Source organism: Lynx canadensis, chromosome D1 (genome assembly GCF_007474595.2).
Source record: "Lynx canadensis isolate LIC74 chromosome D1, mLynCan4.pri.v2, whole genome shotgun sequence".
NCBI lineage: Eukaryota > Metazoa > Chordata > Mammalia > Carnivora > Felidae > Lynx > Lynx canadensis.
Window position 1 is genome coordinate 30,711,128 of NC_044312.2, and position 25,854 is coordinate 30,736,981.

The 25,854-nt window shown below is 43.0% G+C and overlaps 2 protein-coding genes across 4 annotated transcripts in view; one reads left to right on the forward strand and one right to left on the reverse strand.

The window, feature by feature from the left end:
* JAM3 (junctional adhesion molecule 3) overlaps positions 1-14,110 on the forward strand; it is an 83,049-nt gene extending 68,939 nt beyond the window's left edge. The window contains exons 2-9 of the mRNA XM_030331634.1: positions 2,041-2,106; positions 2,624-2,737; positions 6,780-6,932; positions 7,624-7,826; positions 8,817-8,916; positions 10,886-11,015; positions 11,113-11,167; positions 11,457-14,110. Of these exons, the coding sequence (XP_030187494.1) occupies positions 2,041-2,106; positions 2,624-2,737; positions 6,780-6,932; positions 7,624-7,826; positions 8,817-8,916; positions 10,886-11,015; positions 11,113-11,167; positions 11,457-11,492 (857 nt within the window). The 3' untranslated portion in view covers positions 11,493-14,110. The remainder of the gene's footprint in view (positions 1-2,040; positions 2,107-2,623; positions 2,738-6,779; positions 6,933-7,623; positions 7,827-8,816; positions 8,917-10,885; positions 11,016-11,112; positions 11,168-11,456) is intronic.
* Positions 14,111-15,046: 936 nt separating this feature from the next.
* NCAPD3 (non-SMC condensin II complex subunit D3) overlaps positions 15,047-25,854 on the reverse strand; it is a 62,801-nt gene continuing 51,993 nt past the window's right edge. For all 3 annotated transcript variants that reach the window (XM_030331632.2, XM_030331633.1, XM_032595039.1), the window contains exons 25-35: positions 25,463-25,600; positions 25,056-25,189; positions 24,607-24,806; positions 22,278-22,388; positions 20,259-20,396; positions 19,383-19,549; positions 19,026-19,165; positions 17,545-17,622; positions 15,780-15,854; positions 15,642-15,702; positions 15,047-15,551 (exon numbers count right to left, since the gene is read on the reverse strand). In XM_030331632.2, the coding sequence (XP_030187492.1) occupies positions 15,443-15,551; positions 15,642-15,702; positions 15,780-15,854; positions 17,545-17,622; positions 19,026-19,165; positions 19,383-19,549; positions 20,259-20,396; positions 22,278-22,388; positions 24,607-24,806; positions 25,056-25,189; positions 25,463-25,600 (1,351 nt within the window). In that variant the 3' untranslated portion in view covers positions 15,047-15,442. The remainder of the gene's footprint in view (positions 15,552-15,641; positions 15,703-15,779; positions 15,855-17,544; positions 17,623-19,025; positions 19,166-19,382; positions 19,550-20,258; positions 20,397-22,277; positions 22,389-24,606; positions 24,807-25,055; positions 25,190-25,462; positions 25,601-25,854) is intronic.

The following is a 25,854-nucleotide window of genomic DNA, read 5'->3' on the forward strand; positions in this document are numbered from 1 at the left end:
TTTGATAGCTAATCTTTCACTCTACTTCCACTCAGTTTCTTGGGTGACTATGCACTCTCTAATTCATTCTTAATTTCTCTCAGCAGGAAAGGGTCAAGTTGGGTTGTCCAATTATTTATTATCCAGTTGGACAAAGCTCTCATGAGTTACCTCAAAGTCTCCTTAGATGGCCTCTCGGTTGGAAGCTGATTACTTGTCATAGTTCTTTGTAACCAGAGTCTTATTTTCTCATCATCTAAACTATGGTGATCATACTGAAAGAACTGTCTATGGTCATTTCCTTAGAAGGAACATGTGTGTCCTTGGTAGATATTCAGAGCATCATTTATTACTCTTTATCAGTGGGTCACTGGGAGCTTTCAGACTAAAGGAGATGTAGAAATTGCTGCAGATACACAGGGTGTATTTCTGGTTTCCAAAAGGAATAGCCCATGGCTAACCAAAACAAAATCAAATTATCTTTACTTGTCCTGGTTCAACAACCTTTTATAGAAATCATTGTTTTAGATACTAATAGCAACTCAGGTGTACATATTATATTTCTGATTTTTATCCCTTTTAGTTTTTTTAATGGATTTTGCTATAACTAATGAAGTCTTACTAAATAAGAAAGGATCAAATGTATACTTGGAACTATGCATGAAACTGAACCATTAAATATGATTAAAAATGGGAAAAGAATAGATTGTTGTGACCTTCATCCCACCTAATGATTCAAGGTGTTAGAAAAAAAGCAGCTTAGAGTACACATCTTTGCACATTTTCTTTATCTGGGATAGTAAGTAAGCTAAGAACTAGAGACCTTAATGAGGATTTTTTTTTTTAAAGATTGTATTTTTAAGTAATCTTTACACTCAACGTGGGGTTTTGAACTTACAACCCCAAGATCAAGAGTTGCATGTTCCACCGACTGAGCCGGCTAGGCACCCCATTAATGAGGGTTTTATATATGAAGGCCTTCTTTGGGGAATGCATATTTTTCTAGAGGCCAGGTAGCTGAAGAATGACATTTTGTGAGTGGTCAGTCTACTACTTGATCTTCTCCAAGAAAATTAGTAAGACATTTTGAGACCACAATAAACTAGTTTTTAAAAAAAAATTTTTTTTTAACGTTTATTTATTTTTGAGACAGAGAGAGACAGAGCATGAATGGGGGAAGGACAGAGAGAGAGGAAGACACAGAATCGGAAGCAGGCTCCAGGCTCTGAGCCATCAGCCCAGAGCCTGACGTGGGGCTCGAACTCACGGACCGCGAGATTGTGACCTGAGCTGAAGTCGGACGCTTAACCGACTGAGCCACCCAGGCGCCCCACAATAAACTAGTTTTAATGTTTGTTGAAACACATGGAGAGTCAAAGCTAGTTTGAAAGGGATTACCACGCAGTTGGTATATCCTGATTTCATCAGTGGCTTCATTCAACTTAGCTTCATGAAAATTACTTTATTATTTTTCCCATTTTACTAAAAACTAGTGAAAACTTTTTAATGGATGGGAATCACTGGGTTGCATGGCTAATATTGCACGGTGGTCTCTTAGCTGGTTGTGCCATACCAGAGAGTGTCGTGCCATCCTGAAGGGGAGAGCACCTGGCCGTGAGTCTGTGCCATATCAAATCCACCAAGAGTGCTGTTGCCGGGTAGGAAGCCTTAGAGGGGAGGAGAGTTGCAGGAGGCAGGAGTGACAAGAAGACCCGGGTGGGTCTGGATGAAGGATGTTGACAGGATTTATAATGACTCTGAGCAAAAAGAAAATTCTTAAAGGAAGAGTCTTTAAAGCCCCAGGGCCATTTTGTTCTGGAACTAAGAAAGAAAATGAATTCTTAGGACTCTTCTCTCAGTTCATTCCAGTGAGGTCAGACTGAGAAAGAAAGCAACTTGCTCTATCTAAGAGATTTTGTTTTGGAATATAATATTTTTCTATCCTCTGTGGTAAGTGATTGTAGCCTATTTAGAAGGGAAAAATCTGAGCTCAGTTGGAGAGTTCTCTGCTATTTTAGAGTTATGTCGTCTCTGATTTCACTTTATTTTTTTTTCCTTCAGGTTGCTTGATTGGGGCTGTGAATCTCAAATCCAGCAACCGAACCCCAGTGGTACAAGAATTTGAAAGTAAGTACAAGGGAGAGACCACTAGGAGAATAGGCGCCATCTAACGGACACTTGGTAGTCTTACAGCCAACTGAGGACAAACACACACACTGTAGTGCCAGAGATGTTCAGGTGGGTGGCCCCTTGGCAGTGCATCAGGTGTACAGGTGGGTCAGTGCAACACTGCTTCAGCAGGCCAACAGGGAACTCTGCAGCTTTTACATGGGCTAAAATCCGATTTCTGCTCTGGCTTTATACGTATACAACAAAGAATTTTCATATATATAAGCAGAGTATTAAGGGGGAATGTGTATTCTATTTAGTAAAAGTCCTTGCTAATCATATGTATTATTTTTCTGGCTAAAATTTATCTTTTGTTAAGGTCACTTGGAGCCTGGAGATAGGTAGATTTGTAACCTGCATGAAAGACGTCTCTAAAATTTGCGATAACTTGCAGGTTCTGGGTACACAAGTGATTGTAAAATTGTTTCACATCCTCTGAGAGTTCTTTTCTTCTTCTTCTTCTTCTGCTCATTAGGTGTGGAACTCTCTTGTATCATTACGGATTCACAGACAAATGACCCCAGGATTGAATGGAAGAAAATTCAAGATGACCGAACTGCATATGTGTTTTTTGACAACAGAATCCAGGGTATGACCCTCTAATCCCTTCCTTTGTCCACAAGGTCCAGGCATGTACTTGTGGCCAGAGACTTTCCTCTGACTGGTCCTGCATCTGTAGCAAGGATTGGTTTCTTGTTTTGTTTGTTTCACTTATAGAAAACTCAAACGTAGAAAAGTAATGAGAACAGTGTATTGAACCTTCCCATCCCTGTCATCCAGCTTTAACAAGTATCACCTCTTTAGTAAGGATTTAAATCTGTCTGCCCATCCTGTTGGAGTATCAGAGTGAACATTTTGTTAGGCCATCCTCTTATCACAGTCCATGACATTTGTGATACAAGCTGCATGAGTTAATCAGAAAGATCACGTGGAGCAGCAGGGAGACAAGTATTTACTGAGCACCTACTATGTGCCACACTTCCCATGTTGAGAAAGTGTTTGCTAGAACAGAGGTCAGCATAGGGTGTTCTCGGGTTGCATGAAGTAGGGGCAGGGTGGGTGGTGGGGAAGGCTTCCCAGAAGTGACATCTAGACAAGGTGATGAAGCTGGGTAACCAGTGAGGGGCTGGTGAAGAGGGGTGGATAAAGGTGTTGGGCAAGAAAGAGTGTTGTATATAAAGATGTGGAAGCAAAAAGCAGATTGGCTCAGGGAAACTGCAAGTTCTCCACCATAGCTGGGACTTAGGGAGGGGAGAGCGGAGGGATTCTCCACAGCTGGGAAGGCATGCCAGGGCCAGGCAAGAATGAGGGTCCATAAAGATTTTTAGGAGGAAAGTGTCATGATTTCATTTACACTTCAGGAAGACTGACTTGCCTGCCTTGTAGAGAAGAGATTGGAGAGGGAAACTCAGAGCAGAAGTGCTAATTCTGAATTTTTTGCAGATTGCAGAAGGGAGTTGCTAATGGCCTGAGCTAAGGTCAAGGCAGTGTAGAGAGAGATGAGGAGGGGTTGCTAAGGGCTGGCTGTGGCAAGGGAGGGAGAAGGAGGAATTACAGATGAATACCATGGGACCTTCCCTTCACTCTGACAGGAGGGACATGGTAGACATGAGGGACAAATGCAGCAACTTCTAAAGGCTGGCTTCGGAGTTGTCAGAGAACCTGCTAGTTGAGGCTTCAGAGGAGAATGGAGATTTTGTGGAAACAGCCTAATCTCAGTCTTCCTGCTTTGGGTCCCCAATATCATCAGGAGTGATAGGCTTTTAAATACCATTTTTTCCCTCACCAGTGTCTCCCCCACCTCTTAATTTTGAAGAGATGGAAATATTTTTCCCAGAAAACAAGTCCATTTTCTCTGGCAACTTAGGCTGCTGCTGATAAACCCTGTACACACACTTGTGATCATCAGAAAAACCAATTAGGAATTTTCTTAAAGCACTTCTGTGTCTGGGAATTAAACACTCTTAGCCAGAGGGAGGGGGAAGGTATTTACACACAAAATATGAAGGCTGGAGGAAAACTTGAATCTGCTTGGTCTCTCCTCTTGCCTCAGTTCAGGTCTGTGCTAAAAACATCCTGATAGATCTTTAAAAATTTTATTATTGAAGTATGGGTGAAATACAGTGTTATATTAGGTTCAAGTATACAGCCTAGTGATTAGACAAATCTGTACCTGACTCAGGCTCACTGCAAAAAGTGTAGTCACTGTACATGATTACAATATCACTGATGGTGTTCCCTATGTTGTACTTTTTATCTCTGTGACTTACTTATTTTATAACTGGAATTTTGTGCCTCTTAATTCCCTTCACCTCACCCTCCTCCCTCCAGCAACCACCAATTTGTTCTCTGTATTATTAATCTGTTTGTTTTTTTTCTATTGTTTTGTTTTTTAGATTCCACATGTAAGTGAAATCGTATGGTACTTGTCTTTCTCTGTCTGACCTCACTTCACTTAGCATAATACCCTGTAGGCCCATCCATGTTGTCACAAATGGCAAAATCTCATTCTTTTTTATGGTTGAATAATATTCTCAATAATACACACACACACCCATATCTTTGATAGATTTTTATTTACTAATTTCTTAAATTGTTGAAATTCTACTGAGGGCTGCTGAATAACAAACCTTCCTATTAGAAAATACCTTTGGAATGTTCATCCTTTGCAATAAGCATTTTGCTGTTTTTATTATATTATGGTAAATCCTTCCTGTTCTTGCCACCATTCAGCAGGTTTAGTAATAATTAGTTTCTATGTTTGTGTCATTTTCCTCCTAACTCCTTCCCTTATTTGTCATTCTTTAGGTTCTTCATGCTTCTTTGAAAGAGTTACCATCTTTTTGTGCTTTAAATGTTTTAAAAATTAAGATACAATTTGTATGGTATAAAACTCATACTTTTGAAGTGTATACTACAGTAGTTGTTAGTATATTCAACAAAGGTATATATCTCTCACCACCATCAAATTCCAGAACACCTTCACCAGCCTCCAGAGAAACTACATGTTTATTAGCAGTTACTCCCCTCCCCTTAATCCCCTCCTCCTGGCAGCCAGTAATCTCCTTTGTCTCTGGATTTGCCTGTTGTGGACACTTCATAGAAATGGAGGCATACAGTGTGTGGTCCTTTGTGACTTCTTTGACTTAGCATATTGTTTTCAAGGTTCATCCACATTGTAGCATGTGTCACTACTGCATTCCTTTTATATGGAAGAATATTCCATTGTAAGTAGGCTAATTTTTAAAATCCATTTATCAATTGATGTACATTTGGGTTGTTTCCAATTTTTGGCTATTATCAATAATGCTGCTGTGGGTATTCATGTAGACATAATGGTTTTTGTGTAAATATAAGTTTTCATTTGGGGAAGATAAATGACCAAAAGTATAATTGCTAGGTAATATGGTAGTTGCATGTATAGTTGTTGTTGTCGTTGTCGTTTTTAAGAACTTGCCAAACTCTATTCCAAAGTGGCTACACCATTTTACATCCCTTTAGCAGTCTATTTCCCCACATCCTCACTAACACTTGTAATTGTTCATCTTTTCAGTTCTGCCCTATGTGGGCGTGAAGTGGTATCTCATTGTGGTTTTGATTTGCATTTCCCTGGTGACTAATGATTTCGAGCATCTTTTCATGTTCTTAGTGGACATTTGTATATTTTCTTTGGAGAAATGTCTACTCAAATCCTTCGTCCATTTTTAACTAGGTTGTCTAATTATTTTTGAGTTGCAAATTCTTTATATATTGTGGATACTAGGCCTTTGTCAGATTCATGATTTGTAAATACTTCCTCCAATTCAGTGGATTGTCTTTTCAAAATTTGCATGTGTCCTTTGAAGCACAGAAGTCCAATGAAGGCCAATGTAACTTCTTCTTTCCTTATGGTTTTGGTACCATTTCTAAGAAATCATTGCTTAATCCCAGGTCATGATGATTTATGTCGATGTTTTTTTCCTAAGAGTCATACTGTTAACTCTTACAGAAAGGTCTTTGTAGTGTATGGTATGAGGTAGGGGTCCAATCTCATTCTCTGGCATGTGGATATCCAGTTATCCCACCACCATTTATGAATACTGGTTGTTTTTTAATGTTGTTTGTTTGATTTTTTTTCTCTTTAAATGGGGAATCCTGGCTGGGAATGATGAAGAGGAAATGAGGTCCCTGCTTTAACAACAAAGACACATGTAATGAGTCCTCTTACACACCAGGTACTATTTTGCTGCTCAGTGTCCTCAGTTCATCTCTGTTGTAGAGGAGCAGAAACAAAATCCAGTCTGAAATCTCCTAATTGAGGCATTAAATGCTGGCTCCAGAAGCCACCTTCTTTAAGTGGCAAAGATGTTCTTACTTTTTATTTTTATTTTTTAAAGTTTTTATCTTTTTATTTATATTGAGAGAGAGATCGAGAGCAAGTGGGGGAGGGGTGGAGAGAGAGGGAGAGAGAGAATCCAAGCAGGCTCCACACTGTCAGCACAGAGCCGGACATGGGGCTCGAACTCCCAACCATGAGATCCTGACCTGAGCCAAAATCAAGAGTCAGATGCTTAACTGACTGAGCCACCCAGGCTACCCCCAAAATGTTTTTAAACAGTTTTTTTTGGTGTTCTGTTTCCTCTTTTCTATAGGAGATTTGGCAGGTCGTGCAGAATTATTGGGTAAAACGTCTTTAAGGATCTGGAATGTGACCCGGACAGACTCAGCCCTTTATCGCTGTGAAGTGGTTGCTCGAAATGACCGCAAAGAAATTGATGAGATTGTCATTGAGTTAACTGTGCAAGGTAGTAACTCACATGAAGTTAAAACATGTTCTCCCTTTCAGGCCTCATGAGTCTGTCATTAAAAAAAAAAAGAAGGATTGGGGAAGGGGAAAAAAGAATAAAGATCAGCTCGCTCTTTCTTTCTTTCTTTCTTTTTCTTTCTTTCTTTCTTTCTTTCTTTCTTTTTTTTCTTTCTTCTTCTCTCTTTTTTCTTTCTTTCTTTCTTTCTCTTTCTTTCTTTTCTTTCTCTTTCTTTCTTTCTTTCTTCTTTCTTTCTCTTTCCTTTCTTTCTTCTTTCTTCTCTTTCTTTCCTCTTTCTCTCTCTCTCTCTCTCTCTCTCTCTCCTCCTCACTCTCATCCTCCATCCATCCATCCATCCATCCATCCTCCCAGGGGGTATTGCAGGACTTGCAGAGCTTGGACTGAGTTGGGGTGGAAGGTGAGAAGGGAATGGAACTCCTGCCACTCCCCTCCACTAGCTGTAGGAGGTGCTCCTCAGGAGATGGAGGGTGCATTAAAATGCGTTTGTGGGACTATATGTGGGGGTGAGCTGTGAGGCAGATGCAGTGGCAGATCAGAGCCTGCAGGCAGGATGTGGGGATGGCAGTGGTGCAGGAATCCCCTGGCTGGTTTTCCTGGTTTTGGAGATTTATTGTGGGCTTTGATAAGCCATGTTGCTGATTTTAAACCCCAACCTGTGTTTCTCCCACAGTGAAGCCGGTACCTCCTGTGTGCAGAGTACCAAAGGCTGTACCCGTGGGCAAGACAGCCACGCTGCAGTGCCAGGAGAGTGAGGGCTTCCCCCGGCCTCACTACAGCTGGTATCGAAATGACGTGCCGCTGCCCACAGATTCCAGAGCCAATCCCAGATTTCGAAACTCCTCTTTTCTCTTAAACTCTGAAACAGGCACTCTGGTAAGATCTCTTCTGAGGTGAGGATAGAAACGTCTTTATTGGGGAAGGGATTCCTATTGTGGAAAGAGCACTTATTGAGAGAGACAATGAACTTTATAACACAGGAGCTAAAAACCCATAATGTTGGAGATTCTGTGGGAAAAATGAACCTCCCCTTCTTTCTATAAACAAGTTCTAAGGGGATAAAATAAAGGGAAACCTGGAGAATAAAGTGTGATTATGTGATTATGAAGGGATAGTAAACAAATGTAATGGGTGGATGATGTTAGGGTCCTGATATGAATAACCAATTATAAAAATCATGAGACAATCAGGGAAATTGGATTACTGGCTGGATATTTGATTAAGGAATTGTTAGTTGCTTTAGGTACCATAATGGTATTGTTACAATGTTAAGAAGCTCTTGTCTTTTAGAGATGCATACTGAAGTATTTATGGATAAAATGTGTCTAGAATTTTCTTCAAAATGACCTAGTGGTGGTGGTGGGAAGTGGGTGGGGGGAGAGACGAAGTAAGATTGGTCATGTGCAGAAGACAGAATTGCCCTCAGCAGCATCTCACCGAGCTTTTACCACAGCTGCATCTCCTGGTGGTGTATCTAACGTAGCCACAAGCAGGTTATACTAGGATCCTCTGTATTTGTATTGCCCAAGTGTTGCCTGAGAAACAGTCATTATCAGAGAGTCCCTTTCCCTGAATAAAAGTAAAGCTCACATTGCATTCTGAATGTTATTAGGCTTTGATGTCTCCAGAAACCTAATGGGATCTCATTGTTCAGGAGCTCTTGGGCAAGACTTGGGAAAAAATTATCGGGGAAGAACCTGGACACTGACCAGGAAACCAAAAGGAAACTAAGAGCAAATAGACATTTTACTATGTTCTGAACTTAGCAGCTTGGTGGGGGAGAAGCATGGCAGTATCTTCTCTTCTGTCCCCAGAGGTGCACCCTGTTGATTAGTCTCGTGGTTTACTTGTGATTTCCGGAAACAGGTTTTCAGTGCTGTTCACAAGGAAGACTCTGGGCAGTATTACTGCATTGCTTCTAATGATGCAGGCTCAGCCAGATGTGAGGAGCAGATGATGGAAGTCTGTGAGTTATTTTTTGAAAATACTTCATCTGGGGGCGCCTGGGTGGCGCAGTCAGTTAAGCGTCCGACTTCAGCCAGGTCACGATCTCGCGGTCCGGGAGTTCGAGCCCCGCATCAGGCTCTGGGCTGATGGCTCAGAGCCTGGAGCCTGTCTCCGATTCTGTGTCTCCCTCTCTCTTTGCCCCTCCCCCGTTCATGCTCTATCTCTCTCTGTCCCAAAAATAAATAAACGTTGAAAAAAAAAATTAAAAAAAAAAATTTCATCTGAAGACTGGCAAGTGGATAGAACATTTTTAATTTAATATTAGACCATCAGTTTAGACAACTATTGTGCCATAGGTCAGCTTTCTTCTGGAGATGACTGGATTCACCAAAACCCATTAGGGGACATTGAAAGGAAAGATGAGAGAGTTCTGAGTAACAGCTAAATGACTAAGAAGTGGGTACTTGCAATATGTTTATCTCCTCAAAATAGACCTTCAGGAGTCTTCTGGTGTTGGGAACGTAGCTAATCATGTCACTTTTCAAATAAACTCCATTTCTTTGGTTATTGATAGGATTATCAAAACATAACATTGTGTAAGGTCTCCAGCAATTTATCCAGTTATAACCATTTTGTTATAAGCTGAAACCCAGAGTTTTAGCCCCAGTAACTTTACCCTATTCTGTGATGATGCTGTCTCTAGGGTACTGGTTCTGAAGGGGTGGTGTTGGGGGCAGGATGGGGCACACCTCCTTCCTTCCTGGGTATAACTGACCCCAGAGCAGTGTTTTCCAGACTTGCCTGATCATGAGAATCATTTGAGTGCACTTGCACATACAGATTCCAAGGCCTCACCCCAGGCGTATGGACTCAGTCCCCAGGGGAGTGTCTGTGGAAATGTCTGTGTGTAAAACATTCCAGGTGATTCTTGTCATCTGTCAAATTTGGGAAACTGCTCCAGGGCAGGAGGAAGATTCCTGGGCTTTGCCCCAAACCTATTGAATCTCTAGTGATAGAGGTTGGGAATTGGATGTTTTAAAGTCAGAATTTCAATTTTAAATGCACACTCACATTTGAAATCACTGCACTGAGATAAAGGAGAATTTTAACAACTTCCAAGTTGTTTTCCATTATGTTTTCCATTGCATTTTTATTTGCATGAAGGAAACACCCCCAGTGCCCCAGCTGACAGGGACTGAGTATCTTTGCCCCGTATATAGAAATGGGAAGAGGAGGGGATCAAGGGGTTTCCTCTAAGAGGGCTTATAGATATGAGGCCAGGCAGCTGCTGGTGAAAGGTCACGTTCCTGCCTCATATTTTTACCTTTAAGTGCTGTGTGAAACTAGTTCTCTTCCCCCAAATAATCCACAGCAAAGGGAATCCCTGGAAATTAGGAACTTTTTCTTCTTTGAGATTCCTGGCACCTTATTCTGTCTTTATAGTGAAACCATTTCCTCATTAATAATATTTTCAGGGATTTAACCAGAGGATTTTTTTTAATTTTTAAAAAATTTTTTACATTTATTTTTTAGAGACACAAGCAGGAGGGGCAGAGAGAGGGGGAGACACACAAAGCAGGCTCCAGGCTCTGAGCTGTCAGCACAGAGCCCAATGCGGGGCTTGAACCCACAAACCATGAGATCATGACCTGAGCCAAAGTCGGACGCTTAACCGACTGAGCCACCCAGGCACCCCAAGGATTTTAAAGCCTTTTATACAACGCTAAGCCCCTTTTAATACAGGATTAAGTATAATAGTATTTCAACTGTGGAGGTCTCAGTAGTTTTACAAGTGAGATCAGGAGTATGGGGTCCTATTTGTTGATGGGCTAGAAAGAGTTTTAAGTGCTCTCACTCTGCTGGCTGGGGTAGGCATGAGGGGGCAGGGCGGCGATGTGGAAGGATAAAGGAGGGAGGCACAGTGGGGTCAGGGGCTTTTATAAGACCAGATAGTGTGTATTCTCTCTTCCCTCCACATCTTTCTCCAGATGACCTGAACATTGGTGGCATTATTGGGGGGATCCTGGTGGTGCTTGCTGTACTGGCCCTGATAACAGTAGGCATCTGCTGTGCATACAGACGGGGTTACTTCATCAATAATAAGCAGAATGGTGAAAGGTGAGCCTGTCTTCTGTCTTAAGTGACAAAACCAAAGTTTAAGTTGGCATCCTATGAAAAATCAGTAGTCACTGAAGTCCTCTCTCTCGTATTTCAGTTACAAGAGTCCGGGGAAGTCAGATGGAGTTAACTATGTCAGGACAGAGGAAGAGGTAAGGAAAGGAGTTTCAGAACCTAGAAAGGGGGGGTCTTCAAGCAGGAAAATGACATTCCTTCTTGGAAACTCTCCCGATATAATATTTTATACACTCTGGCATCATAGTTCTCAGGCTCTAGTAGATGTTACTTTTGAAGAATGGTTTCATTTGATTTGTTTTGCCTTAAGTTTCTTCTTCAGGAAAACCGTGATTAGACCTGACTTCCTCTGTTCCTCTTCCTGTCCTCCTCGGGCCCCTTGGTTGGTAGAGGATAGCCGTGTCTAACCCTGTGCTGGCCTTGCAGGGCGACTTCAGACACAAGTCATCATTTGTGATCTGAGATCTGACGGTGTGGCTGAGGGAGCACACGCAAATACCTCCACCAGAAACTCCTATCAAGAACAGCCCGGGGCCAAGTGCACTTGGACAGAGCTACACACTTGCGCAAAAGCTTTTTGTTTGGCCAAAGTTGACTGCTACTCCTTTCTTACTTTTTAACAAGCCACATAAATAAAAGAAGTTCCCTCCAGCTGGGCCCAGTCATCATAAGGAAAAAAATTCTATTTCACTGAGGCTGATTCCCAGTCTGTTTCTGGCCTTGTTCCCACCTGAGTGTTAGGGTCACTGTGAGGCTCTTGCTCACAGAAGCTGGGCTGGGCACCATGAGCCTCTGAAGGCAGTGTATTTGCCACTCACTGACATCAGCTAGGGTGAGCCCCATGAGAGGGGCCACGGGGCAGCCACATAGCACCAGTACTGCAGGACTTGAGAGCATGACCCACTGTGAAACCTTGCAGCTGGAGTTTGAACCAGTCAGTCCAGAAAAGTGGCATTTTATGCAATGACCTTGTTCATAGTGGCCCACAGTCAGCACTGTACTCATTGTTCTTAAAGGTTCTATTGATCAGTATTTTAGTGTCCTTCATGGAAAATCTCTTTGGAATTTTATTAAAACAGCTCAGATCAGGAAGATATGTTGTTTGTTGGAAGAAAGGATCTTCTCACCTGTAGGAACCCTGCTTGTCCTTTGGGGGGTGGGGTGGATGTGTGGGATGTTCAGTATTTAAAGAAAACCTTCATTTTAGGTGAAATCTGAAATGGTACTAAAATCATGTTCTGCTTTCTATGGGTATTTTATAAATTTACATTCTAAATTTTTGCTAAAGATGTATTTTGGTTATTGAAAAGAAAATTTCTATTTAAACTGTAAATAGTTGTCAGTACAGTGTTAAATAACCTATTTTTTTAAAAATTTCAACTTAAGGTAGGAGTTCCAAACTACTAGTGTTAAATTGGAAGATATCAATGATTAAGAGTATTTTGACCCAAGAAATCCTCTTAAGGAGGCTTATTGGAACATTCCTTTTTTCCACATAGTATCAGCATTTTTCACAAGAGAACTTAACGTTGGCTATACATCAGATCATTGTTACTTAGGAAACCTTAAAAAAAAAATTCCAGTTGAATAATGTTAGTATCTGTTTGCATCTCTCCTAAAGACATAAGGAGCTCTAAGGTTAGCTTTGAATGGCCTCTTCACTCAAACTACCTGTGCCGAAAGACCACCCAGAACTGCTTAGACATACATGTGAAATGTCAGCCAATCCCTGGACTTGAGTCTTGTGCCCCACTCTAAATACTGGCTACTAACATGAAGGCTGGCCAGCATGCGCACTGCCATCTTTAATGCTCAGACAGTGGCTCTATGTTAGCTTTACTGTGTTGGACAGTTCTAAGGTGTACACTTCAGGAAGAGTAGGTGTCCTCCATGTGGCATCCCAACCTTTGGGTCCCCTGTGACAGAGCGCTTTTTGGTTGTGGATGGCTCATGAAACAAAGCAGCGGCTGCTGTTTGGTTTTAAAATTCATTGTACTTATTTGTGTAGTTCCTAAGACTGTCCAGGGCCAAAGGCAGTTCTGAAATCAACTACAATAATGTTTTTTAAGAAAATGAATTCCACTATTCCCTTTGCCATGAAGAAAGCACAGACACCACAGGTTGCGTCTTGCTTCACAATAAACCATTATGTGGCGGCAGAGAGGCCAGCCTTTTGAAGCCGGTTGGGTAGTGCAGCCAGGGCAGAAAGCCTGATGGTGAGAAAAGTGAAATGCCTGAATCAAGGCCATTTTCTGATTTTGATTTTAAAGTCTTTTTCTACCCAAGACACTGCAGCTCACTGTGTGTGGGACATTAGAAACATCGTTATAAAGCCTTTGTTCTTCAAGAGCAGATGTTCTTTGCCTCAGATATGTTGCTGTGTTAAACTCACAATGTGAAGAGGTTTGAAGAAGGAGCTGCTCAGAGGAGCACCCCCCAGTTCCACTGTGTGCTTAAAGGATGGTTGTAGTCATCTTGGTATTAAACTTCAGTGTCTTAATTTTTTCTACTTTGGGTTTTTTTGTTTTTTTTTTTTTAATTGAATACTTGAGACTTATGTCGACTTTTCTTTTGTAAGTTATGTGAATACTTTACCATGGGGTATTTGGCAGAAGCGGTGGGCAACTCTTCATAATTGCTTAATGGTACCCATCTTCTTTTGCATTTGGGTCTTGAATGCTTAGACTTAAGACTGTCCTTTCATCTTCACCCGTATTTGGTGGAAAGGGATAGTGTCCCCGTTCTCTGGGAAGCAACACTTTGCCATCTTGGTTGTCATAGTGATAGGGCAGCCTTATCACCTCCCTTCTTATGACCCTAAAACCTCCTATCCTAGTGCCATGTGAACTGGGTCTGACAGAAGCGAGTATGGAGTCTGGGAAGTAGTTGCCTAACGTAAAAATGTAGGCCAAAAAGGAACATTCATGTGTTTTTAAAATGTGAATGCGACTGAAAACTCGAAGCCTCTACAAGGCTGTTGTGGCCTTTGGTGTGGCTGTTGCTGTACATAGAGACTTGTACTAACACACCTAGAAGTTGGTATTTGTTAAACCTCATTTATAAAAGCTTTAAAAAAAAAAACAAAAAAAACCCTGCCTCATTATTTCTCTTTCTTATATGCTCTTACCTTGGGTTTACCTCTTTTTCCTAGCATTTTGTTAGGCAAATACATTTAAGATGGTATAGTCCCAGGTTTAAAGAGAGACTGCCATCAAGTACCGTCTACCTGATCTGGAGATAAGTCTTTACTCAAGAAGACTGCTCTGTGACTTCCTCTGCCAATGACAACGTCCATGTGTGTCACTGTTCATATATGGGAGAGCTGAGGGGTAGAGCACAATGACATTCTACCTTTCAGATCCAATTACCACATTTATTTAAAAAATAGCAACACAGTAACCCTGCACTTTTGCTTCTGTAGTCCTGGGATTAAAAAGTGAACTGACTGAATTTCTTCCCAGTCACTCTTGGACAAAACATGAATGGACATGTTTTAAGGTTACCCAATGGCATCAGAAGAAGACACCAAAGCCATTCCCCCTCGTGGGAGCAGTCTTTGTGGAGCTTAAGACAAGCCAGCATTAGTGCACGCAGGTCAGGACCCAAGGGGGGACTTTCACGAGCAGGCCTACATTCACACACTAAGAAGGATGTATGCTGTTAGGAGGCAGACAAAGGGACAGGAACTGAACATTACTGACAAAGGCTTTTTTTTTCCCCCTACAAGGAAAGTTGGGTTTTATTCTTTTTTTTTTTTTTTTTTTTTAAACAGACATTTATTTCTCACAGTTCTCCAGGCTGGGAGGGTTTTATTATTATTAAACATTTCATGTAAATTAAAATGACTACCAGTAAAAACCCTGTGCTAAAAATAGAAATATTCTTTTGAACATAGAAGGCTGTATTTATGTTTAACCTTTATTATTCCATTTTAGAAAGCTGTACACTTTAAAAACTTCTAATTTATAAATAAGAATAAAAAAATAATTACAGTCAAACTTTCATCATTAGATACAGGAAACTATGTAGGGAATTCCAAACAGATAACAGAGGCCTGATTTATATAATAGAAAACTCATCTGTTAAGTTGTGTTCCTTAAGGACCAGAATACAGTTTACCAGAATGAACTTGATACTTTCAAATGGAGTAAAGTTAGAATATTTTAAATAGCTAAGACATTTCTCTAATATTTTACAACTTTTTTCATATTTCATATAATCATAAAGAGAAATGTAAAAGGTTGGTCAGCCCACACAGGTGAACAGTTACGGGCTGGAATCACAGGAACGTCTCTGGTATCGCACACTAAAAGCTGCCCTCTCCCTGGGGGTGAGGGAAGCGGACTCTGCACAGACAGGACACACCATGTCCTTAGAGCTCTTGCCTCCCAGACACTCCCAAACACACGGTTTCAGTTGGCTGTTTTCAGTGGGGTCTTTCGGAGTGACCTCCTGCTGGGGGCCGGGTTATCTTTATTTCTGGCTGGGGACTTCACGTTCCACTGCTGAGGCTGCGGGGCCCTAGGGAAAGGAAAGAGACAATTACTCTGGAACTAAAGATAAAACACTGACAAAAACATTTACCTCAAAAGGAACTCTTGGTAAACTTACGGTTTATCAGGAAGTGATAAACATAAAATGTCATTTCCTTGACACTGGGTTTCAATTTTCTCTGAAAGGGAGTCAGACACAAATTCAGATTTCCTACTCTCAAAAACAGCTAATATATCTGACAAGAAGGGAACTTGCCTTTGATTGAAGAAGGCGTCCGTGGTGTGACTATGTAGCTGACTCCTGCTCCAAATGTGACATCATTGATGGTCCCTGGATAAAGGGGAAAGCAGCACCATTAATGAAAAGCCAGTAGGAAATAGACATACATAAAGTCACTGGAGCAGAGCCCTGGAGCTTCTGCTACAGTCTTACTCTGTCATCTGCATCAGGCCCCAAGTGCTGTCAAATCTAAATCCAGGGGCCATATAAGGCCTCAATTAGACTTTTTGCAGGATGAGACTTCGTCTTCCTGATATTCATCCCATCTGTGGTCCCCTGGCTCTCTCCTTGGACCACTCCCTCCTCAGACAGCTTTGCTGACCCCTGTGTACCCACTGTTCACGGCCTCTGGCTCCTCGCCCACCCCATGTCTCCTGTTACTGCCAACACACCAGTGCCCCCCCCCCCCCGAAACTTCACCCAGCTCTGACCTCCCTCCAGAGTCCTGCGTTTCCTACTCCCACACTACACTCCCTGAAGACGCTTAGCCAACTCGTTACCCCTGCTTCTCAGCACGGTCCTTCTGAATCTCTTTCCTATTGATGGTCTGTCCAAGCTGGGAATGCCAGGTGGGAAAGCTAGTAACGGGTCACGTCCACCTTCCTCCTATCTCCTCTTCCACTCCAACTTAGCACAGTGGTCTCCACCATGGCCTCCCCTTCCTCCAGTTCCCCCCTGGGAGGCAGGGAGCAGAGTGTGGGAACAGACTTGAATCAGACTTGATCGGAATTCTGGCTCTGGGTCTTACTAGCTGTGTGAAATCACTCTAAAAACCTCAAGTTTCTTTATCTCCAAAATGGGATACAGATGTACCTGCCTCAGGGTTGTCGGGATGAAATGAGATTATTTATGTTAAGTTCTTAACACAGTACTTGGCACAAGGTCAGTGCTGAAGAAAGGCTAACAATTATGTAATTTATTAGCAGTTATCCCCTATGTCACTAAAGTTTAAAGATCTGGTGAGGTGGCTGCTCTGCTTACGCATCCTGATGGCTCAGTGCTCTAGAGGAGGCCTCAAATCTAGCCTCTGTGTAAGCTGGACATAACAACCTCAGTGTGAGTCAGCCCCAAGCCACCCTTACCAGCCCACTTGCTATATTCCCACACTGTGGGCCACCGTGTCCAATTATCACTGTTCTCTTCCTGGCTCCGGTCTGCACATGCAGTCCCTGCTGCCTGGAACTCCTCCTGCTGACAATGCCAGTCACTTGAGACCTGGGTGGTGACACCTCTCCCAGGGACTTGCTCCCTCTTCTGTCCTGTACCATCACACTTGTCGGGGATACACAGCACAGGCTCAACAGCTGGCTGGCTGTTGGCTATCCTGTCAGAGGCTGCGTACCTCCCACAAAACCAATTGTGACGTGACTGCCACCCAGCAGGGCTGCCTGAGGCCGGCAGGAATATGCAAGAGGGGCACTGTCCAGGGAAGCTGTGCCTCAGCTTCCCTGTCTGTCAAATGAGGAACCTCACCAGGTGGTTGGGAGTTGCACTGAGTTCATATGTATAAAAGCATTTAGAAGAGCGCTTGACATTCAGCTAGTGCTCAGTCTATGGAGTTACTGCAATTATCACGAGACGCTGTCTGACAATGCACTACAATGTGGTTGACCATCAGGAGCACCCTTATCTAGTAAAAGATGTGTCTCACAACAGAAGGAGTCCTACTGCAGCTCCAGCAGACACACTGCGACCACAGGAGATACTCAGCAGGAGCTGGCTTATTCACGTGAGAACTTACTCTCAGGGGTGCTGATCGCTCGTTTCGTTACATGGTCAACAGCTCCGCTGGACTCCTGCTCCAGGCTGTAGGAAGTTGCTAGGATAAAACAGTATAGTTTTATCTGTCCCAAAACACCCGAACACAATATCAAAGGGCAAAACAACCAAATCAGGAAAAATATTAGCAAAATATCTGATGAAGTTATTATCCCAAATAAGGTGTTCTTCTAATGAGGTAATTCAGAAAGATACCAAAAATGATAAACCTGAGAAACAATGTCCATCTCCACTAGGAAATTAAAACCATAACCAGTTTTGGTCTACAAAGCTCGGCAAAGAAGAGGGAAAATTGGAAAACCAGTGTTTCTAAGAAGGAAAAGGGACACTGGTGTACCTTTGCTCCCACCAATGTACAATGTGGAGTCAATGACAGAGGGCAGTCTGGGGCTTTAAAAATGTTCATGGCCTCTGAGTGCTGGGAATTAAATCTTAAAGATTACATATATACAAGGATGTTCACTGTGACATTACTTACTTCAAAAAATTGAAAAACACCTATATTTCCAAGAATAGGGTAATAGTAAATAGGTTCCAGTACTTCCGCAAGATAGAAAACTACAAAGCCACTGGGAGAAAAGATAGAAAGAAAAGTTCATGGAAAAATGTTCACTGTTGTCAGTATGTGCAGAGAAGTGGATTACAAACCAGAAATGCACACTAAGATCACAACTTAATTTTTTTTTCTTAAGTTTATTGAGAGAGATGGAGACAGTGCAAGTGGGGGAAGGGCAGAGAGAGAGGGAGACACAGAATCTGAAGCAGGCTCCAGGCTCTGAGCTGTCAGCACAGAGCCCAACATGGGGCTCGAACTCATGAAACCATGAGATCATGACCTGAGCCAAAACCGAGAGTCAGATGCTTAACCGACTGAGCCACCCAGGTGCCCCTAAGATCACAACTTTATAAATAAGGCCAAAGGCATGTGTGTGTGAGGAATAAAAAGACTGGAAGAATTAACACCTTACTGCTACAGGTGAGTTTTCACTTCACTCTCTTTTCCAAATCTCTTATAAATATGCACTGTTTTATTACCTAGAATCCCAAATCCCCAAAGTTGTTTGTTTTAAAGACAAGAAAACAGAGGGGCGCCTGGTTGGCTCAGTAGGTTAGGCATCCAACTTCGGCTCAGGTCATGATCTCGCGGTTCATGGGTTCAAGCCCCGTGTTAGTCTCTGTGCTGACAACTCAGAGCCTGGAACCTGCTTTAGTTCTCTGTGTCTCCCTCTCTCTCTGCCCCTCCCCTGCTCACACTCTGTCTCTGTCTCAAAAATAAATAAACATTAAAAAAAATTTTTTTTGAAGACAAGAAAACAGAAATCATTTTGAAAGCAAAGAAAGGGAGACCTGTTCTGTCTTTTCACCTGTGTGTTCACTGTGTCTGCGATACAAAACCCCACACATCTACCAGCCCCTGGAGCCACCCTGGGACTTGGGACTTACCACGATGGCACATTTTGTCCAGGCTTTGAGAACTCAAAGGGAATGACAACCCTCCTGTACTCCGACTCCGGTGACTGCTGTTGGACTCCACAGCCTTCTTGACAGAATTCAGGATTGCGATGGTACTCAGGGACATGCGCCTGCAGAGGAAAACAGGCCACAGGCATGCAGAGGAGGCTGAAAACACTGGAGTGACTGCCCTCTGCCTCTTGATTGTGCCCTCATCCACACCCATTTCAGATTTGAGTGCGAGGAGCCTGGAGGGTGTGGGTGAAAACGCCCAGTGGGGAAGATACAGATGCCACGGAGAAGGTGGTGAGAGGCAGGGGTCCCCGTTACTGACACCCGGCTCCATACCTGCCTTTGGGCATAAGTGTCTTCAACAGCCCTGTCTCTAGGGAAGAAGGCAGAGGCGGTGCCTGGCCAGCAATCGCCCTGGGTGTTGAGGGCTGGCTTGCAGCAGCGGGCACAGCAGCACCTTCTTGGCCAGCCAGAGCTGGCATTCCTTCGAAACTCGGAGCAACCTGTCAGGGAAGATAAAGAAAGACTATTTATCTACTGACACTTCTATTTATTTATTTTTAAATAGAACCTTTACATGCCCTGAGTAAGTCTGTAAGTAATTTATTTTAAAACCATGTCAGCCATGGGCACACAGAACGTTCTCTCCAGAAACAGTTGAGGCAGATGTGGTGTTAAAGAGAAAAAAGATTAAGTTAGTTTGTCCTAATCATTTTTTAATGCAGCAGATATGTCTGGATTTCTCAGAGAAGTGAGCACACTATGTCTGAAAATGAACAGCAGCTCACCTAGAAATAGCCCAAGTGACATTCTGTCCGAAACAGGGGCACACAGGAAGCAGGACCATAAGTAAATGGAGACACCTAGGGGGATCTGGTTAGCTGTGATCACTATAATCAGATTAAATAACTCGACTACCAGCTTGCTTTCTGGGTATTCACGTACTTCCCCCAAGTATTACTATGACTTTCCAGACAAGTTCATGTGATCCGGCCATGAGGGAAGGGAAGCCTCCCTGATCGAGCGATCTGCATGGCACACGTGGCAAAGGAACACGCAGCAGTCCTGAAGGTCTCACTCACACCAGCCTCAGTTTGTGTGTGGGTTTCGAGAAGCACTGGGAAAGCTGATGGCAGAGGGAAGACTGTGAAGGTGGGCCACCCCGCACCTGCTCTCTGTGCACCTGCCGGCCCTGTAAGCCGCCCCACTCACGTCTGCCAGTCTCGCCAGCTCCTGCTCCTGGGCTAGCTGTTCGTTGTACTTCTTCATGTCGTACTCGAGCTCCGATGCCAGCTGCTTGTCTAATGCAAAGAAGTCCTTGATTTCATCGCGGTAATCCTGCATCACCTCCTAAAACAGATCCCAGAGGCACACTTTAGTAAGTTTTCTTAAATAAATAAGCTCTCCAACCTGACCTGACAAATATTAACATGAACAGGAAGACATGTGTTGCTGAACTATTTCTAGTACATCAACCAACAAGTTAAGTAACATAATGGTGTTTTCCCAGGAAATGCCAACCATGCATGTATTTACCACACAAGCCAGTGAGCTCAACATGAGACATTAACTATTAGTTCTGATCTCTTACGGAGCTTCCTGCCTATCTGCCAATTAATAGGAAATTTCCCAGGTTCCTGATGAAGGACAAAGGACAAGGAATCACACAATCTTTGCCTAAAGCAGAACTTACAACAGAGGCACAGAACTGCCACCAATAAGCTACCGCCTTCCCATTCTTGAAGGCTGGGATGGGGATGGTGACATATCTAGGTGGTGGGCTTGGCTCTAAGTCAAGGATCTAGTTTAAAGGGTCTTGTAGTGTCAGGGCCCTTAGAAATTGAAGCCAGAGGTTATATGGGCAGGTAATACATGGCACATCCTGGTGCAGACAGGGCCTCTGGAACACGTTACAGAAAGCAGTGCAGTGTAAAAGTTGCTTATCTATCTGTCCACACTAGCTTTCTGAGAGGACTGCAACTATCTTTGTGTCTTTTGAAAATAGGACAGAAAACCTTTTATCATATGAACGTAAGAACATTCTCAGGTCTGAAAAGGGGCTGCCAGGGACCAGACCTCCTTGCTAAGAGAAAGAAACCACTTCACCTAACAGTGCTAGAGGGAGAAGCTTTATCGTAGCCCCAACTGCAAGGGAAGTCCCAACAAAGGGAAGGAACTCTATGAATGCTTCCAGCTGCCACCAAGAGAGGGTTGCCCAAATGAGACGAAAGAGTGGCCAGAGCTGCTTGCACAGAAGGCTGCCAATGCACATGTGCCACGCTGCTGGAGCTGGAGGAAGGCAGCTATGTGGCCGTTCTCTGGGCATGTGCTCAGACAGGAGAAAGACTCATTGTTCGGAAGCCTTTCAGCAGTTTATTGAGGGTCTAAACTCCTTTCTTTCTGAGCTTTAAAACAGGGCAATAAAAGTATAAGAATAACTGGAAGTTGTCATTTTTTCCCATACAATTATCCTATCTCTCCTACCTTAACTTTCTTTAAAGAGATACTTGAAGAATTTACATTCAATGTAATTTGGTGGTAGCCCTTATTGGCAAAAAAAAATTTTAGCATTTTTTTGGGGGGAAGAAAATGGCATAGTGTAAACAGAGAAAGGAAAAAATGTTGCATTTATTTCTGATCGAAAAATTTTGCCAGAAAGGTGAGGGGCCTCATTTATATCTGCACGGCAAGTCCACTTATCTTGGGTGCTTAGACTGCAACCTTTGATGGCTTTGGATTCCACCAGTGATGGCAGCCCAGCCCCATCAGTGCTCCCCAAGACCCACTGCTATTTCCTGATGCAGAGGAAGTGTTAAAGGTAAACACCCCCAAATTAAACATGATGCCCAGTCACTTTATCCCTCACCAGAATGAACTAAGATGATACCTTTGTACCTTGACCCTAGCTGAGAAAGCTTTCAGAACTAAATCTCAAAACTGGCATCAAGGACACACATGCTCAGTACAGTGGGTCAGCCCTTCATAAACTCAATTGCATGAAAAAGGCAAGAACTGGCTTCTGTGGAACCTATGGTCAAACTCTTTCTCTTCTCCCCCACAGTCAAAGGCCTGTCTGGCTGGTCTAGTTCTAGAAAAATGTGAAGCTGGTTTTGTAGCAGTTTGAGCTCCTAGATTCACTGACCAACTGCACCATCATAACTGCTACAGATTCTGACTACTGAGCTGGAGAAGGGAGACACCCCAACCACAAAGCACAAGGTCATCTTTTACCCTGAGATAGGTCATGAGTTCCCGCAAAGCTGGGATCTTATTTCTCTCTAGCACAGTCTTCAGGGAGATGATAATTGGAATAATATTTTCTATGAAATTCTTCTTCTGAACCTGTAGTAACACAAACAACGGCATGTTTTAGGTGGATAAAGTTCTGAGACAAAGGCTTCTCCTTGACCTAGTTCTTTCTGTACAGCCAATCTAGGGTGCTACAGAAGCTTCTTATTTTTTTATTATGATACTGGAGATTGTAGAGGACCCAGCACCCTTGTCCTGGAGACTTTATAAGCATTACCTCAAAACACTCTGAAGGATTTGTGAAGGAGGATGAGGATGAATGCTATTCTTACTTTCTAAACAAGAAGCGGGAATTAGAAAAATGTTGAATAACTTGACAACAAGCTCCAAATGTCCATACAAATCCATCTCAGATGCATTCCATTCCTCCACTCAGGAGGAATGAAAATGAGCTCAAATCTGGCTACCCAAAAGAGACATTTTTTTTTCCTGATGTGAAATGACAAATAGTTGAGAACGGCAAACATGAGTCAATTTGGTATCTCTCTCTTTTTGTGTGTCTAAACTTTGCACACATTTAGAAAAGGGTTATGTATTTATATAGTACCCGATTTGACCAAGGCTTCAAATTCTTTACCATGAATGGTCACTAGCCACAAATATTTTGTAATAAATCTCTTAGAATTAAAAATAATCATTAAACAGCCCTCATATGTGGTAAGATTTACCATTTTGAATCTGACAAGTATTCTTTTTCCTCTCATTTATACTCACTAGTATAGGTTCCTTCCTTGTAAATCACTATTTCTAAAAACGTCTTATCAGAGTTCCTGAAATAGAAGGGCAATCGGTAGAGAAATAAACATAAATATGAGTCTGAGCAGATGGTTAAGTATAGGGATAGTCTTAAAAAGTGGTCTAAGTGAGTTCAACTCAATAAATGTTATCAAATGCCTTCTCTGTACCAGACACAAAGCTAACCCTTGGGGATGTAGAAACGAAGCCAAGAATTCTTGCCTTCAAGCTGCTTCTAGACAAGACTGTGTGCTCTGATGTGTGGCATGGTGTGACAGCTGGCAGGATGGTGAGGGATTTATAGACAAGGGATGCCTAGAGAGGCAGGGGCTTCTTTTGAAAAGATGTAGGAGTATGGTGGCAGGAAAGGAGGACAGGGAGGGAGAGGCCCTGCAGGCAGACAGACGGGCAACACACAAAGACACAACGGCAGAAGCGATGCTTTCTACCCAAGGAACCAACAGTGACCTGAATGGGATGGTCAAGGAGGGGGGCGTAGAGACGGGAGGCGCAAGGGCGGAGGGACACCCAACAGCTCTGTGTGTCTTGAAAAAGAATCAGGATTTTACTCAGAAGATGACTGGAAGCCACCAAACGACTGACTAAAGGTAGCATTAGTGGGCTATAACTTAGATGTGATAAAATTTACCCATGTTAAGTGAACACTTTGATGAGTCTGACAACGGTACAGAGGTGACTAACCAACACTATCATCCACATAACCACCTGTAATCTATCACCCTGAAGGTTCCCTGCTGCCTTTGCAGCCAATCTCCCTCCAGTCTCTTTTAACCAGGAAGATAAAATGATCCAATTTGTCCTTAAGAAAGACTGCTGTGGCAGCAAAGTGGTATACAGCCTGGAACAGAAAGAAACTAGAGACATAAAGGGTGCCAGAAATGGCACCAGGTTAAGTGTGTGCAGAACTGGTTGGAATGGGGTAGAGAGATGGGTTTGTGAGATAAAATATATAGGATCTGCTGACACACTGAATGACATCAAAATCTATTTCTTTGAGGTCCAAAGTTTTCAGGGCTCAGGTGGGAAATAGAGCCTAGTAATTGAGGCCAGGTGTAAGAACTGGGGCCTTGTGACTATGGCAATTTAGCACTCCCTTAAATCAGTCTGATCCCAGTTTTCACACTCTGGCCAAAGGAAGCATACACCTGGCATGCCAGACTTCAGGTTCCCTAATGGACAACTTGGTAGATAACAGTCTCCTTCTCTAGAGTAGAGACTGTGGGAAGAGAGACAAAGAGGAGGAAGAGAGGAGTAACTCTGTTTTGCCACAGTAAGCCTGAAATGTCTGTGGCACATTCAGGTAGGCAAGTGGGATGTGTTCAGGCCATGAGAGAAGTTGGAGCTAGAAACACACAGGCAGAAACATCATCACTGGGGTGCATCTTAAGGTCATGGGTGAGAATGAAATCTGGATCTGAGGTAGACCACCAGTAGTTAGGGGGCGGACAGAGAAGCATGGGCGTAAACAGGCCCATTTATGGAACAACAAACTCACTTGTGAGATGAGCCTCTTCTGAGCTTCCTGCATGACTGCATTGGCCAAGGCTGTGTCATCTTCTTCCATAAGCAGGTCCTTATCTGCTTTAGATCTCATGGCCAAAAGCTTGATCTCCTTTGAGCTGAGGACCTCAAATGTATCTGAGAGCAACTCACTGGCTTCCATGTCCAGTGGCAGGATGCCGTCAGCAAAGCATGCTGGAAAAGAGCACAAAAGATCAGCCCCTGAGAAAGAGTCCAGCCCCAGGGTGGGGGAAATGTATCCCACAGAGCTAGGAGGGCTCCTCTTGGCTTCAAGGTGGGTGTCTGCATTGGCACAGCTGATGTCAAAGAAAGCAAAAATGGGGTCCTCCCACAGTACGAGGGTCTCATTTGCTGCTGGTCTGCACTAGCCACACAGTATTTCATTTGGAAACATATACTTTATCCCAAACACACCAGGCCTACCCAAAATACTAAGGCAGATTTTAGAAGTGATATTGAATCGCTGTTCATCTGTGAAGTGCTCCAGAAGAAACTTGTAGATTTTCATTCGTTTCTGCTTGTTTGTCTTCCCCTTCAGTGAAAACAGCCGCTTCTCTCTATAGCAAAACGGGACAATTTTATCACACATCACGTGGGCAAGGGTACAAGGACATTACTTTCTACAGCATTCTGCAGCATCCTAAAAGCCGTCTACGCAAGGCTTACATAAGTGCACAGAGGAGATGACAGTGCTTCCCAGAGGCACCTCCTTTAGGATGCTACTTGCATGGGTGAACTGCCTGGAGTCACTGGCCAAGAGAAGGAAGGCCACTACAAGGAATGCCGGGGCCGTGTCCGTTCACCCAGCCCTTCCCAAGAGCTTCACTAACCTCTCTGACTGGGGGAATTTGTTATACTTCTCATGCTTCTCATAGTTATTGAAGTGGAAGATACACTCAATGAAATGCTGGAAGAACATGACAGGATTCCTCTTCAGTAACAGGTGAGCCAGGCAAAACTCCCCAAAACTGCAAAGAAGGAGGAAACAGAAGAAAGAGACCTGTTTGCGGTTTGCAGAGAGTCTCTAAAATTACATAAGAATGCTGAGATGTGAATAAGAGAAAGGGATATGTAATCTATCCCAATACCCAGCTTCATTCAGATCAAAAGCAAGATACAAATTTAGTTTCTTTTGTCTGTCCTTGCTCAACAGCCTCCTTTTTGAATCCAAGGTCAGCATAAAGGCTTTTTCTACAAGGATTCCTTTGAAAATTCTAACAAA